Source organism: Nomascus leucogenys, chromosome 21, assembly GCF_006542625.1.
Source record: "Nomascus leucogenys isolate Asia chromosome 21, Asia_NLE_v1, whole genome shotgun sequence".
Classification (NCBI taxonomy): Eukaryota; Metazoa; Chordata; class Mammalia; order Primates; family Hylobatidae; genus Nomascus; species Nomascus leucogenys.
The window spans coordinates 22,421,428-22,436,107 of NC_044401.1; the positions used below are offsets into that span (position 1 = coordinate 22,421,428).

A 14,680-nucleotide genomic window follows, 5' to 3' on the forward strand; every position below is an offset into this window, starting at 1 on the left:
AGCTCTTAGGAGCCAGGAGAGTTCACTGCTGTGGCTAGGGTAGAAAAGGGCAGCTAGTGCCCCAGGGTAGATCTTGGAAAATATTTTTTGGGAAAAACGTAATTAAAGCCAGCCCTAAAATAGATACTGTATCTGGCTGTACTATACTAACAGTGATTTGCCTGCATGTGTTTGGTAGAGATTGCTACCATGTACTGCTTGGTGCTGGATAGTCTATCACAGCAAAAAAAAAAAAAAACAGTTTGATTATAAAGGCAAGTTTGTAGAGATATTTGTTATAGAAATGGCTTAAATGCAACAGGATTTCTCTCTTGATATTACTGTTTGAGATACAGGTTTTTATTTAATGGTCTCTTTGGCTTACCGTCACAATGAAGGTTGGTGGAAAGGAATGAAGCAGTTTCTTCCTGCAAAAGCAGTGGACCATGAGGAAACCCCAGTTCGCTATAGCAGCAGCGAAGTTAATCACCTGAGTCCAAGAGAAGTCACCACAGTGCTGCAGGCTGACTCTGCAGGTAACTATGTTGCAGCCTTCTGGTACCAGGCAGAGGGAGAAACTGCTTAGGCTTGCTATAAAGTGCTTTGGGATTTACAGTTCTTTGATCCCTTTCATGTTTAAGAAACCAATTGTTTCCTAAAGGTAGAACCACTTTTTTAAAAGGTGACTTTTCAGAGAGTCATTTCTGTATCTCAGATGTTCTGTCTGTAAAGTTGGGACATTGATTTCTAAAGACTCTGGGCATTATGTATGTTAACTGAGGCTTGTGGGGAGACCCGAGATGTTGAGAGGAGAGTGGGAAAGACAGAAGAAGCCTTACAGTGTTTATCCTCTTAGCCTAGTACATACTAACTTTAAATATTTCCTAATATTTGAAAAAAATCTCTGAAATTATTTTTCAAGATTTTTATTCCAGTAACTGAATGTTTCTTTTCCAATGAAATATTCTGAAAATAATTCAGAAAGGAAATATTCAGTAAAGAAATATTTTGTCTGTAAATCTAAAGAACATATGTGAAAACTCTATATGCAAAATTACATGAATGAGACTTTCTGGTATATTATTACTATGAGAAGTACTAGACAGTATGTTTAATTTTAATTTTCGAAGTTCTTGCAGATTAAGTACTGATGGCAACAAAAGTACCCTAAAGAATGTTTGCTTTTAGTGTAATCTGCAGCTGCCACCCTAAATTATACAATCTCTTTACTAGTAAAATGACTTTTCTGTTGTTTTGTGATATCCACAGAGTATGCTCAGCCACTGGTAGGAGGAATTGTTGGTACACTTCATCAGAGATCTACCTTTAAACCAGAAGAAGGAAAAGAAGCAGGCTATGCAGACCTAGATCCTTACAACTCACCAGGGCAGGAAGTTTATCATGCCTATGCTGAACCACTCCCAATTACGGGGCCTGAGTATGCAACCCCAATCATCATGGACATGTCAGGGCACCCCACAGCTTCAGTTGGTCTGCCCTCCACATCCACTTTCAAAGCTACGGGGAACCAACCTCCCCAACTAGTGGGAACTTACAATACACTTCTCTCCAGGACTGACAGCTGCTCCTCAGCCCAGGCCCAGTATGACACCCCGAAAGGTGGGAAGCCAGGTCCACCTGCCCCAGACGAATTGGTGTACCAGGTGCCACAGAGCACACAAGAAGTATCAGGAGCAGGAAGGGATGGGGAATGTGATGTTTTTAAAGAAATCCTTTGAAGGTGATGCTGCTTTTTACAAAGCATCGTTTTAAAGCACATGGCCTTTTTTTTTTTTTAATTATTAGTGGTAGTAATATATAGAATGTATTACATATCTGTCACTGAAGTGGTTGGGGAAAATGTGGTGACTGAGGTACAGGAAACTACTAATCTTGCCATCTTGCTTTAAAGTTGTTATGGTGGCACAGTTACTGCTCACCTGTTAAATTTCAAATGTCCTGTTTGATACTACTGTAGAACACTATTTTTAATACAGAAAAAGCTCCCTATAATGCACTTCAGAGAAATTAAAAATCACTGAGAGTATTTATTACCAATGCTGCAGGTACATTAATGAACTCGAGATGGCTCTGTAAGCCTGACTGGCAGTAACGCACGGTACTGTTCTTGAAATACCTAATGGCTTGAAATTCTAGTCTTTGTGAAAGATGGGTACTATCATGACTTCCTCTTCTATTCCTATATTCTTTTCTGGATTTTTTTTAATAATTAGTGATATAAGCATTGTTTTGATTGCAGCCATATGCACTTACCCATCTTAAGATCTATAGCTGGGATTCTCTGACTTGTAATGAGCAGGGGGATTGCTTTTTCACTTTGTGACACTCTTTAGAGCTTTAATGCTTCACAGTATATGGCCTGGTCTCATCCTTGCGTGTTCCACTTGAGGCCCTTGGTGGCTTGCCCCATTCTTGTGTTTATAAGATGTTTGAGTATTTCTGATGAGTGATGCTTGCCTTAGTCTCATGAATTCAGATCCCTTCATGTCTTTTAAGTATGCTCCTCTGTGTGTAAACAGGAACAACTTTATGATTTGAAAGCTTTAAAGGAGATTCTTCTCCCACCCCCAACTTTATTTGCAATGGGATTTTTCCTAGGAGAGTTATGAAAAGTTGAAGGCTTCTAAAGGAATACTGTAAACATGACCCACTTAATATTTATCACAGTGAAAGGCAAAATTATTCACTCAGAAGTAATATAAATTACCTCTTTAAAAAGTAACCAGAATTTGTCCTTTTTGGTTTTATACATTCACAAACATACATTTTTCTTGAATCTCAAGGTATTTTATATTTTTAGTCAGAAAAAATACTTTTTCATTTCAGTTTTCCATAAACTGTTACACAAAATATAAACATAACGTGTATTTTCCAGGACTGCGTGATCGTGCACTTTGTCTGTGTGATAAGAGGTTTGAGTAGTCCTGTATGTCACCTAGGGAACAGACATTACAGCTTCCTAGCAAATGAATATTCATGCCTTGTTTTTGATACCTCCTGGCAGCTTCCATGTCATGACTTGTTCATACCTGCCCAGAGCTAGTTTTAGACACGGCAAAATAGAAATCATCTGTAATTTATTAGCCAACAATGTGAAATCATCTTTAAAAGCCTTCAGACTGGCAAGACGACATGAGCAGCTCACCATATGATAAAAATATATAAATTTGACATTCCCTCTTCCATAAACCTTTGTTTGTAGATTTAATGTTGAACAGTACTTTTCCATAAAGTTCTAGTCACTTCTGCTGGCCTGAGCCACCAGATTATGATGTTGCCAGAATTCACTCAATTTGAATAAAGATGAACAGTATTTGTTTTCTTGCTTCCATGAATCATATCAGTATTCTAAAACATTGCTTCAGAAAGAGAACTGTTTATTTCTGCAGGCTTCCTGCCCTTTTGTAGTATGGTTTTGTTGGCCTTATTTTCACTGGCTTTTCCTTCTCCAAACTTTGAGGCGCGATTTCATTTATTGAATCAATACATATTTTGTTTCAAAATGTTTGAAACAAAAGACATAGATGTTAGACTTTTATTAAAACATATATGGATGTGTAAAGCACATGTATTAATGCAGCCATCCCTTTTCAGGTGGAAAGAGGGCAAACCAGTTGATTTTTTAATTCATCCTTAGTACACAGAGAATATACTTTTCCTCAAGTAATATACCTGTTTGAAGCTTTAAGAGAGATGTTTTTGGTAACTATTTCATTTTCCCAAGGAAGTTTGCTATTCTTGTGTTAATTGTGTATACCTGATTGTTTTTTCCTGGAGGTTTTTGTTGTTGCTGTTTAGTTTTGGGTTTTTTTTTTTTTTTAAGAGAGGCAAGTGTTTTCTGAAATGATGCATATTTTAATACTCGATTCATATTGCCACTGTGTTATCCTTGAACTACCAGTAATTTTTATAAAATATCTAGTTTTTACGACTTTTATATAAACTTTACTTTCCAGATGAAGAGCTGAGCCTGATTGAAATGGTTTTTCTGCTTTGTACTTCTTTTTAGTTCATTGGTTTTTATAGTAGAGGTTTTCTATTTGTTTTTGTTTTTTTACTACATTTATATGTCTGATACATATACAGCTTTGGAGACAATCAAGTAACAACTGAAAATGTGAAAGTAACCATATCTGACAAAATTCCCTTGGATTTTTATCCTTTGCTTGCAACATTTAAGACTCAAAGTCACTGGTGTATTGGATTAAGTTTTTTCCTGTTAATACAATTATAGAAATACATCAGAGACACAACAAATGTGGCCATTACAGGTTTCATAAAATTACACTGACTTGGCTGTTACTTGATCTTAGGAAACAGCACAGTTTAAGATATTGTGAATTCTGACTTATACTTTATTAAATGCTGTAAATCTAAGTAGATCCTGTTGGATGTGATGGGTCTAGTCAAGTTTATTTAAGTTCATGTTTCACTGTTTGCACTTTGCATTGAACAATGGGTTTGTTCGCTGATGTAAGCGGTTCGAGTGAAGAATTAATGCAGTAAGTATGACAACACATACACACTTGCCTCTCCCCATCCCCAGAAGAGGGGAGCAGAGTCCGAGCTTATCTAAATATGAATGTGGCCACAAAGCTGTGGAAAGTGACAAAGCTTGAACACCTTTGCCCTGGCTCTGCATTGTCACCTAGAGAGCAAGAGGCCTATAGAAACATCATGTCAGATGAAATGATTCTCTGCTTTTTGGTTCTGAACTTGAAGTCCCTAAACTGCAAAATCTAAGTAAGAGTTGGATGGTTATTAAAATGCTTTTAAAGTCAACTGTGGCACCAATTCTCATGTAATCCAACTTGTGACTTTGTGTGTGTGTGTGTGTGTGTGTGTGTGTGTGGCACTGGGAAAAGTGGAAACAAACATGTATTGAAATACATATTGGAAATAAAAACAGTTTGAGTGTCAGTGATATTCTCCCAGAATGTACTTTTCTTACCTCGGCATGTACTGTAGTCACTCAGTATTTGTATATGTTGCTAGAATTTAGATTGTAAAATAGTGACATTTTAATGTGTTCATTTGTTTTTAATAAATTGTATATATGTCTTGCTCAGATTATTTGGTTTAAATAAAACAACCTTGAGGTTTGTAGCTTTTCCTTACACTATAAAATGCCAGATTCTTCAATTTTAACCTTGCTAATTTATGGCCAATATTGTGCTTCCAGCAACATTTGAAAATGCCACTATTGGTTTTTAATTTGACTTTTTCTATGAACAGCGCCATCCTTTTTTAAAAAAAATAATTTCAACTTTTATTTTAGATTCTAAGGGTACATGTGCAGGTTTGTTACATGGGTATATTGTGTGATACTGAGGTTTGTGGTATGAATGATCCCATCATCCAGGTTGTGAGCATAGTACCCAATACACAGTCTTTCAGCCCTTGCCCTCCCCTTGCTCCCCCCACCCCAGTCCTCGGTGTCTGTCAGTCATTCCCATCTTTATGTCCTTGTGTACCCACAGCACCATCCTTTTTGAAGCATGATTTACTTTTTACTTTATATCAACTGAACTTCAGCAGCCACACTGCAGCCTGTGGCTGTGTGGTATGAGTGGAAAATCACACTGATTACCTGTGATTCCAGTTCTGGTACCTTCTTCCTTTTGCATCTCAAAGTTGTAAGAAGAATCAAAACTGTGGGACTCTGCAAACATATGGTGGTATTCATAATGTCTGATGTGGTTTAAATCTAATGTATTTCACCCTTTATACACCCTCTTTAAAGAGGCAGGTTGGTTGTCAGTAATCAAGCCATGGTTTTCCAGTGTTTCCCAATTGTATTTATTGTTCAAAAGAGAGTAATTCGTTCTTCAGCTCATACCTCTTCTGACAACTTTTACCCATCCTTATAACTTCTATTGTCCTGTTCCTTCACCTCTCATTCCCCTACCTCCAGAAGGCCTTTGGTTACATTCATGAAAATATAGGAAGGGAGACTAGCTCACCACATTTGTAGGATTGACTGGCTTGCATTGGATCAGATTCTCTGGTGCACCCTAGGTAGCCAGGCAAGCTTTCCATCTTAAGATTAGTTTTAATCATGGGAAAATGAGATTTTCTTTTTGTACCATTTAAATCCAAAAATGCCAACTTCACTTTTTATATCTTTTAGAAGACAGCCTCGCTCTGTCACCCAGGCTGGAGTGCAGTGGTGCGATCTCAGCTCACTGCAACCTCTGCCTCCCGGGCTCAAGCAATTCTCATGCCTCAGCCTCCCTAGTAGCTGGGATTACAGCGCATACCACCACACCCAGCTAATTATTTTGTATTTTAGTAGAGATGAGGTTTCACCATGTTGGCCAGGCTGGTCTTGAACTCCTGAGTTCAGGCAATCCAACTGCCTCCCTCGGCCTCCCAAAGTGTTAGGATTACAGGTGTGAGTCACCATGCCCGGCCTCAGCCTGACTTAAGTATTTACTTGTTCTGTTGTCTTCTTTACCTTTCCTAATTTACTGCAAGTGGAAAACCTTCAAAATTTAATGAATAAGTCAGGCAAAAAAAAAATAATGTTCAAGATTTTTTTTTTTCCTTCTTGAGCTTGCCTGGCTTAGCTTCATTGTATAAAGTTAAACCTCATTTCTTTAAAATAATACAAAGCCATCAGAGTTTAGTATAATTGTATTCTTTAGTTATTTACTTATCTAATAAGAACTTTATGTTTAGCCCATTTCCTTTAACTTAAAAACCCTGCCTTCATTGTACCAAATTACTCTTCACAATCATGGTTCATTTAATTCTGGGGGTTGTCAGGGGAGAGCTTAATTAAACCAGTATGAACTTACTTAGATTTCCAGAGCCAAGTGGTTTCGGCTTGCCACATCAAGCCACAATCATGTGATTTTCCACCAGCCATGTTTACCGTGGCCAAATATACTTCTCAAAATGTCTTCTTATAGTCAGAATTGTTGTGGTAAACTAAATCCTTAGTAGGAAGTCATATCCCTTCAAAAATCTAAGATGAAGTAACTATAAAAAGACATGTGAAAACACCTCAGAAAACTAGCTTATTTTAAAAACAATGCAATCAAAACTTATTTTCCTGATATCTTAACATTTCTTGGTTTTCATAAGTTAAATATACAGTATTCACAGAAATTAAGCTGGTGGTTATGAATCACCAGGCAGCAACAGACAATATACATAATTATTTGACGAGTGCATCCAACATATTTTAAACTAAAAATTGCAGTACAAAAATAAAACTAACACTGTTAGCATCATCTTCTGAGTCTGTAGAGTCAATCTTGAGTCAAATTGATTACGAGGTTTTTTTCTATAATGTCCTTCAAAAAGAGCTGCTCTGCAGTCACATTGTGATACGCGTTCTAAAGAAGAAAAATACAATTACCATCTTTCCCAGTCGCAAAGTATTAGCACCAATGGAATACTTTATATCTAAAAAATTCTGAATAAAGAACTCGAATGTTAAGTAATGAGTTGCATGTACTTTTAACTTTTGATAGCCTTTTAAATTACTTTCCTTACTGGTTCTTGTGCAAAAAGCTTTCCCTACAGCCCACTCTTTCCATTTCAGCTCTCACATAAGTAAGGCTCCTTCATATCAAACCCTGGTAGACCGAATCATGGTACAATACAAATCTGGAGACCAAAATTTTGAGTTGTTCACTTTAATGGAAGAAGCCCCTAGAACTCAGTTTAAAAACAAAGGAAAAAAATCAGCCTGGAGATAAGAAACTATTAGAATGCCTGGTTCAGTTTAAGATGTGTTAAAAATTACTGTTCTATACATGAATATCCAAGTTTTCTTCCTGAGGAAGTTGTTTTAATATTCTGCCCTTTAGATGACACTTGAAATACCACAAGTGCTACAAGAAAGTTTAGGGCTGAGGAGAAATGAGCCTAATCCAAAGTCTGTTGGGGCACCTCATTCTTGAAATACTTAAGTGCTTGTCTTACGTGGTGGGGACAGACGATAGGGGTGAGGGACAAAAGACAATACAAAATCTAACCTGGTTTATACCACGTCCTCAGCTTATATAGTGGGGTGATTCCAGGGGACTGATTTCATGAGATATATCCATATACTTTTTATCAAGTAATATTTCAACATTAAAAGTATACAGATAACATTTTAATCCTATCACTTGTGATGCACTACTAATTGAAGTTAGAATTAGCTAGGAAACTCCTTCCTAGTCAAGTAAATTACAAATCCTTAGCCAGGCACAGTGGCTCATGCTGTAATCCCAGCACTTTGGGAGGCTAAGGTGGGCAGATCACATGAGGCCAGGAGTTCGAGACCAGCCTGGCCAACATGGCAAAAACTCGTCTCTACAAAAATACAAAAAAAAAAAAAATTAGCCGGGTGTGGTGGCGGGCACCTGTTATCCCAGAAACTAGGGAGACTGAAGCAGGAGAATCACTTGAACCTGCAGGGAAAAGGTTGCAGTGAGCCAAGATCATGCCACTGCACTCCAGCCTGGGTGACAGAGTGAGACTCTGTCTCAAAAAAAAAAAAAAAAAATTTTTTTTTAAACTAAAATTGTTAACAAAAATAAATACAAATCCTCAGTATTAATCCCTAGTCAAGAGAAGTGTGATCCAGTACGAAGGTTTGTAACCTTTTTGTTCATGAAGATTCTCTTGTAGGGTTAAAATATTCTACACCATCTTGTCTACTTAAATGAGAATAAGCATAGCAATGCAAGGTGAATTTCTAATATCTCAAACACAGCAGGTTGCCTGAATTTCAATAGTGCAAATATGATATAATATCTAAAGTAAGGTTCTGTACTTACATGGGTTTGATGACACTTGGCAATAACCATGAGGCCCATAAATTGGGATTTGATGCTGTAGTGAAATGATCCTGGACATGAGTTCTAGTTGCAGCCCTTAGTAGCCCTGTAATCCCCATCAAGCCCTCAACCCCTCAAAACCTGGTCCCTCAGTAAAATGAGTGTGAGAAGAGAAAATATGGGCTTTCCATCCCTCAAAGATTAGTCCAAAGCATATGTATATTACCTAAAGTACAGTATATTACCTTATTCATCAAAGACATGGTGGCATTCCCATAGTAGTGCAAAGGACTCTTGAGGTCAGAAAAGTTGTATTTAAAACCAGCTAGGTGAACTTCGTGACATACGTAAAACGCCAATGTGATGGCAATAATTCCTGTTGTTGGGTGTTTAGGTTTCTGGGGGAGGGAATGAAAAAAAAAATTTTAAGCAAAAGGAGCTACTTGTTACCAAAGCATATTTGGTTGGCTGAATCATATAAAACAGGGATTTCTAAGCATTTAATAAGGAGAGAAATAATTAAACTCTCATTATAAGGCTCAAGCCCCAAAGAGTATGCATATATACCTTAACTCTAAAAAATATATAAACTGTGACTGAAATCTTAGGAAGTCTTTAAAATAAAATATAGCTGTGGTATTAGCCCAGAGGACAACTATCCAATGAAAGAATACTGTGAGGCTTAAGGAAGAGAATGTTGCTGTATTGTTGTAAAAAATACAAAAATATGATGAGTCAGGCTCCTTATGGCAAAAGCAAAGCCTGGGAATTTTGAACACATGTATGAAATGGAAGGACAGCTTAATTCGCGAATGGATGGAATCATGATAAAAGACTTCATATAAATTCGCCTGCGAATAGCTATATTTTATACTCACCATTTAACTCTAGGGAAAGGCTAATCTAGTACTTCAATGACAAATTGTAACAGTATCTGACTAGAAAATAAATATTCCAAATGCATACATAGCAATATCACAACTCAACTGCACCATTATATTTTTAGAAAGAAAAACCAAGCATCCTCTTTCCTTATCTTACATATATCTTGAAAACCAGTGTGATAGATATTTGACAAGAGGGTCTTGGCTTTCAGAAATTGTAATTCTCACTGAGATGGCCTTCAAAGCGAAAAACAAGATACATCTTAAGCTTTTTACATAACACTTTCAATAAAGTGTTTCTTATAGTTCCCACTGAAATTACATGACTTACTATGATTTTGAGGAAAAGAAGAAAAGAAATCGAAGAAGCACAACCAAATCAATTCCAGGAGGCAAACTTGTCCGAAAGCATTAACTGCCTTCAGCATAAACTTTTCTTTATCCTATGTACCATTGTAACCTAGGAGTCATTCAGCCTCATTGATCCCATTACTTTTTCCTTCTCCTTGCCCCTTTTCATGTCTTCTACTTCCTTGCTTCACATCTTAAGAGTCCTTCATCTGTCTTTATAACCATTCCTTTATGTAGACCAGCTCTTCTGCAGCCATCACCCACAGAACCTATATTACCACCTGACAAACTCTTATAAGAGGAATAAGCACTGCAGTCACCCTGTACCCACACCCCAGCAACAGAATAGGGCAAGAGAAAAATATGCTTACCTGGTTGAATGTTGAATTTATGACCCAACTCTCGAACAGGCATTAAGTATGCCCAGCGATCCAGTTACGTTTGACTAGTAAATTTCCATTCCTACTCTCCAACATGAGAATTTATAACTTTGTATCCTCCAACAGCCCTAGTCTCCTTCCTAATTTGACTATTTAATCTATTTTTTAAGGAAACAAACGCAGTCAAAAGAGTGACTTCATCATCCCAACTCCAAGTCTACCTAATCTTACCTGTATCTTTACTCACATTTGCAGTGCTTATTCCTCTTATAATGGATGAGATATAACTTCAGCAACTTTTCACTAGTGTATATTTTATCCCATATCACTTCTCAACAATTTTACTTCTGTACTTATCTACTTTCTCCCCCTTATCAGTGTTTCTTTCTGCTGAACCATTCCCTTCAGCATATACACAGACCAAAAATAAACAAAACACACTTCTTCAATCCTATATCATCTTCCAACTATTGCTTCATTTTTCCGATCCTTGTTCTAGCAGAAAGTCCACTAAAGATTTGTTGCTGCTTTCTCATGTCCCAGGTTCTCTTCAACCCAATTCAAGCAGGCTTTTTCCTTCTTTCTTGTTGTCAATATATATCACCAATATGACCTCCACGTTTCTAAAACCAAGGTGCATTATTTACATTCAACCTCTGGACAGCATCTGATATGGCTGACTTCTCTTGAAATACAGCATTTGGTTTCTGGGACACCATGTCCTACTGGGACTTTGATGTAGCTACAGCTAGTTCTAATGTCATCACTAAGTATGCTCAGCGTCTTCCTGTGCTTTTGGAATTAAAGATTTTACCTAAAATGAAGAAGCAAGAGATATACCTGATCATACTTCACTTAGGAATATAGGAAGTGAAAAGTCACAAAACACACATTCAGAAGCTGTCCTTTACCCTCAAAATTACTAGGAAGTCAGGTTTAAATGTAAAACATGTATGCTTTTTGACTTGAGCATTCCACTTCCAGAAGTCTATCCTACAGAAATCTGACAAACGGGCAGAAAACCCCTATAAACACATGTACTGCTACATTATTTAAAGAGAAGAAAATGTTGGATATATCTGAGTGTTTATAAATAGGGGAAGAGTTAAATAAAGAGAAAAAAGAAAATAACAACAATACCTATGGTATAATCATAATTATACTGAACAAACAAAAAGGGTATGTGTTTAAGAATGCATAGCAGATAGTCTGGAAGCACATAAAAGGTAGAAAAGCTTGAGAGGTTACATGGGTTGTAGAGGGAAGAGAAAAGAATGGTGACTTCCTTTTTGATTTTTAATATTCCTTTATTTTCAGTGTGCAACACTAACTTATTTGTTTTCAGCATATAACACTTTTGAATTTCTTAATCACAATTTTTATCATGTTAAATATACATCATGAAAATACATGATGTATATTTATTTCTTTGGATTTTTTCCCTACTTTAAAAAGGGGTGAAAAACTCATTTCAACCAAGGTATCATGTTATACAGTTACTCAAGCTTCCAGTGAAAAATATCTCTGCCACTGTATGGGTCTAGAGTATTGTTTTCTAGGGAAAGAAGGCAAACAGGAGTGAAAGTCAATGAGATTTCATTTTGAAATTTCAAGAACTCTTTCAACATTGCTGTAACTACTATTTCCTGAGAATTTAACGCCAACATTTCCTCTGACCACAGAAATGTTTCTGGACTACTTTATTGTCCTTCCTCACCTTTCCTCTGGCTTTCCTGTGATATTTTTATCAGAGCATCTCAGACAGTTCTTTTTAGCCTGCAAAGCCATGCACTTGTCCTGAAGCCAGGCCAGCTACTCTGAGCACAAGCCTGCCCGTCAGCCCACCCAGTCAGACTCTCCTCACTGCAGAACACTGAAGACAGAGTTACGAAAGATAAATTGTTTCGGCATGCACAAAGAGACCCCGGGAAGGCCCTACAAGGGCAGCAAGAAAACCCAACTTAAAATTACATTTCCTTGCAACGTAAATGAAAAACATAAAGATAATATCCATAGATAACTACTTTTACTAACTCAGAGATGGCCCTCAGAAATCATCTCATGAGCTGTGGTTCTCATACAGTTTCTGAGAGTTCCCAGGACCCTCTATCCTACCTCAGCCAGATCTGTAGTTTGAAACCATGCAGAGATAAATACATACCTGATTTTTGGGAAACACTTTTGGAAAATGAAGCAGTTCATAAGCTGCTGTTCTGATAATGAAAGGATCTAATATTCGGATTTGATAAGGTTTATAAATCAGGTTTAAGGCTGGTTTCTTCCAAAAACCATTAGTGTTCTGAAAGTAAAAATATAGAGAACAGAACAGTGTGGCTGTCTGTTTTTTAAGGAAAAAAAGCACTAAAGGTAATCTGAAGGCTGAACAATTTTGCCTACTTACTATTTTGTCACCCATCAACAATTCCAACAGCCACCTTAAATCATGTGGCTTAAAAGCAGTGAGAATCACTGTCGTATTAGGGTCATTGTGAATAGGATCTGAAAAAACAGATTCTGGATAAAAAAGTCGGAAAGTTGTCCTTCTCCCAACTTCTTCTTCATGTCCTAAAACAGGACCATTATTCATTCTGTGGATAGTAAAACATACAAGATATGTAGACCAAGTGCAGTATGTGCCATTTCCATCACAGTTCTCAGAGGTTTCAGAGTTGGACAAACATCAGCCTTTTATCCTGTGCTCTGAAGCCACAAAGCAATAGATCAATCTTTCACACATAATGGCCAAGGAGATCATTCCTTTTCATGAAATAGTTGGTTGATCAAAGGCAGAAATGTTCATTTGTATTTGAAAATTAATTGTGGAGCCAATGATAATGCAGTCTTACCTCCAGGGGAACTGAAGACTAAATTTAAAAAAATGGGAACACAGAGCCACAGGATACCAGAGTTGAAAGAGAACTTGGAGGACAAAACCCTGGAGAGAAAATTACTTGCTCAAAGCCACACAGTCATGTAGCCCATGGATGTGTGTGACTGACAGGTAAGAAGAATCACATTTAAGTTGGTTTAAGGACCCATCAAAATTGTTGTACTCTGAAATAAGGTTAACAATATAAATTTGCTATATTATATTCAAGCACAACCAAATGAATGTCTATTGCTAGAGCAAACTAAAGAACCACAAAAGATCTACCGTTGGGTTTGTGTATGCTGAAAGCCAAGGTTGGACATGCACTATTTATGCACACATCATGAAGGCATGCTATAAAAAAAGAAATGCTTTGTTTCCAAAACAGTGTCCCCGAGGAGGATAAATACTGTTTTGCCCTTTGCTACTGACTCTATATAATATAAGATGAACAGACTTATTAACACTTGAGATGACTTTCAAAATGTTGTTCCCATGGTATTTTCCTGCAAGGGCTTCCTGTGGCTCCAATTTATCAGACTTAGACAATTATGGGTAGAGAAACCTGTGATTGCTTCAAAATTGTTTTGTAGGTAAATTATCACAGCTTCCTCAAAATGGATAGTAAACAGAAAATAAGGTGACCTCACCATGCAGAAACCCTAGGCAGCCTGTAACCCCACAAAACACCCAACGCTGCCAAACCATCCTGATGTATTGCCTCAGTATGCTAACTTTACCATTCTTTAAACTATTCATAGCTACTCCTGACACATACACACACACACACACACTTATCCCAGATGATGACCTTATCTCGACCTTTCACTAAAAAAATGGAGATAGAAAGGTCCGTATTTTCCCCTCACTACATCAGAGGGACTCTTGGTCATTGTAACCACAATCCTGGGTCTCCTTTCCATTATGAAACATTAACCATACTTGTGTTCTGAACGCCCTTCCCCTCTCTTTTACCACACCCATCTCTTTCTCATTTCCACCAGTTAACCAATATACTATAGTGCCTCCAATCCTTTCAAAGGAAGGAAACAAAACAAAACAAAAAAAACTCCCGATTGCATAACCATCTCTAACTGCCATCTGATTTCTCAACTCCTCTTTGAAGCAAAATCTCTGGACTGCATTGGTTTCTCTACATCTTCATCTGTACATTCAGGTGTGCATTCTCTGCATTCCCTCTTCAACCTAGTCCAGCTGGGCTTCTTGCCACATCACGCCTCTAAGCCTGCTTTTATCGGGAGTGTCAATGAGGTCACCGGTCCAATGGTCACCACTCTGTCCTTATCTTGCATGACCTCTCACCAGCACTGGGACACAGTTGGTCACTCCTTCTGTCCTGGAACACTTTGCTCTCTTGGCTTCTGTGATCACTTTCTCCCGATTTTCTTCTTACCTCAC

At 37.5% G+C, this 14,680-nt stretch overlaps 2 protein-coding genes across 9 annotated transcripts in view; one reads left to right on the top strand and one right to left on the bottom strand.

Annotated features, from left to right (window-relative positions):
• DCBLD2 (discoidin, CUB and LCCL domain containing 2) overlaps window positions 1-5,127 on the top strand; it is a 103,713-nt gene extending 98,586 nt beyond the window's left edge. Inside the window, exons 15-16 of the mRNA XM_003261722.4 lie at window positions 378-515; window positions 1,249-5,127. Of these exons, the coding sequence (XP_003261770.2) occupies window positions 378-515; window positions 1,249-1,718 (608 nt within the window). The 3' untranslated portion in view covers window positions 1,719-5,127. The remainder of the gene's footprint in view (window positions 1-377; window positions 516-1,248) is intronic.
• Window positions 5,128-5,775: 648 nt separating this feature from the next.
• ST3GAL6 (ST3 beta-galactoside alpha-2,3-sialyltransferase 6) overlaps window positions 5,776-14,680 on the bottom strand; it is a 70,286-nt gene continuing 61,381 nt past the window's right edge. For 7 of the 8 annotated variants that reach the window (XM_030802174.1, XM_003261719.2, XM_030802178.1 and 4 more), the window contains 4 exons: window positions 12,794-12,980; window positions 12,554-12,691; window positions 9,023-9,175; window positions 6,523-7,343 (listed from right to left, as the gene is read on the bottom strand). In XM_030802174.1, the coding sequence (XP_030658034.1) occupies window positions 7,257-7,343; window positions 9,023-9,175; window positions 12,554-12,691; window positions 12,794-12,980 (565 nt within the window). In that variant the 3' untranslated portion in view covers window positions 6,523-7,256. Of the gene's footprint in view, window positions 7,344-9,022; window positions 9,176-12,553; window positions 12,692-12,793; window positions 12,981-14,680 lie in introns of all 8 variants that reach the window. The other variant, XM_004091729.3, reaches the window with a different exon arrangement.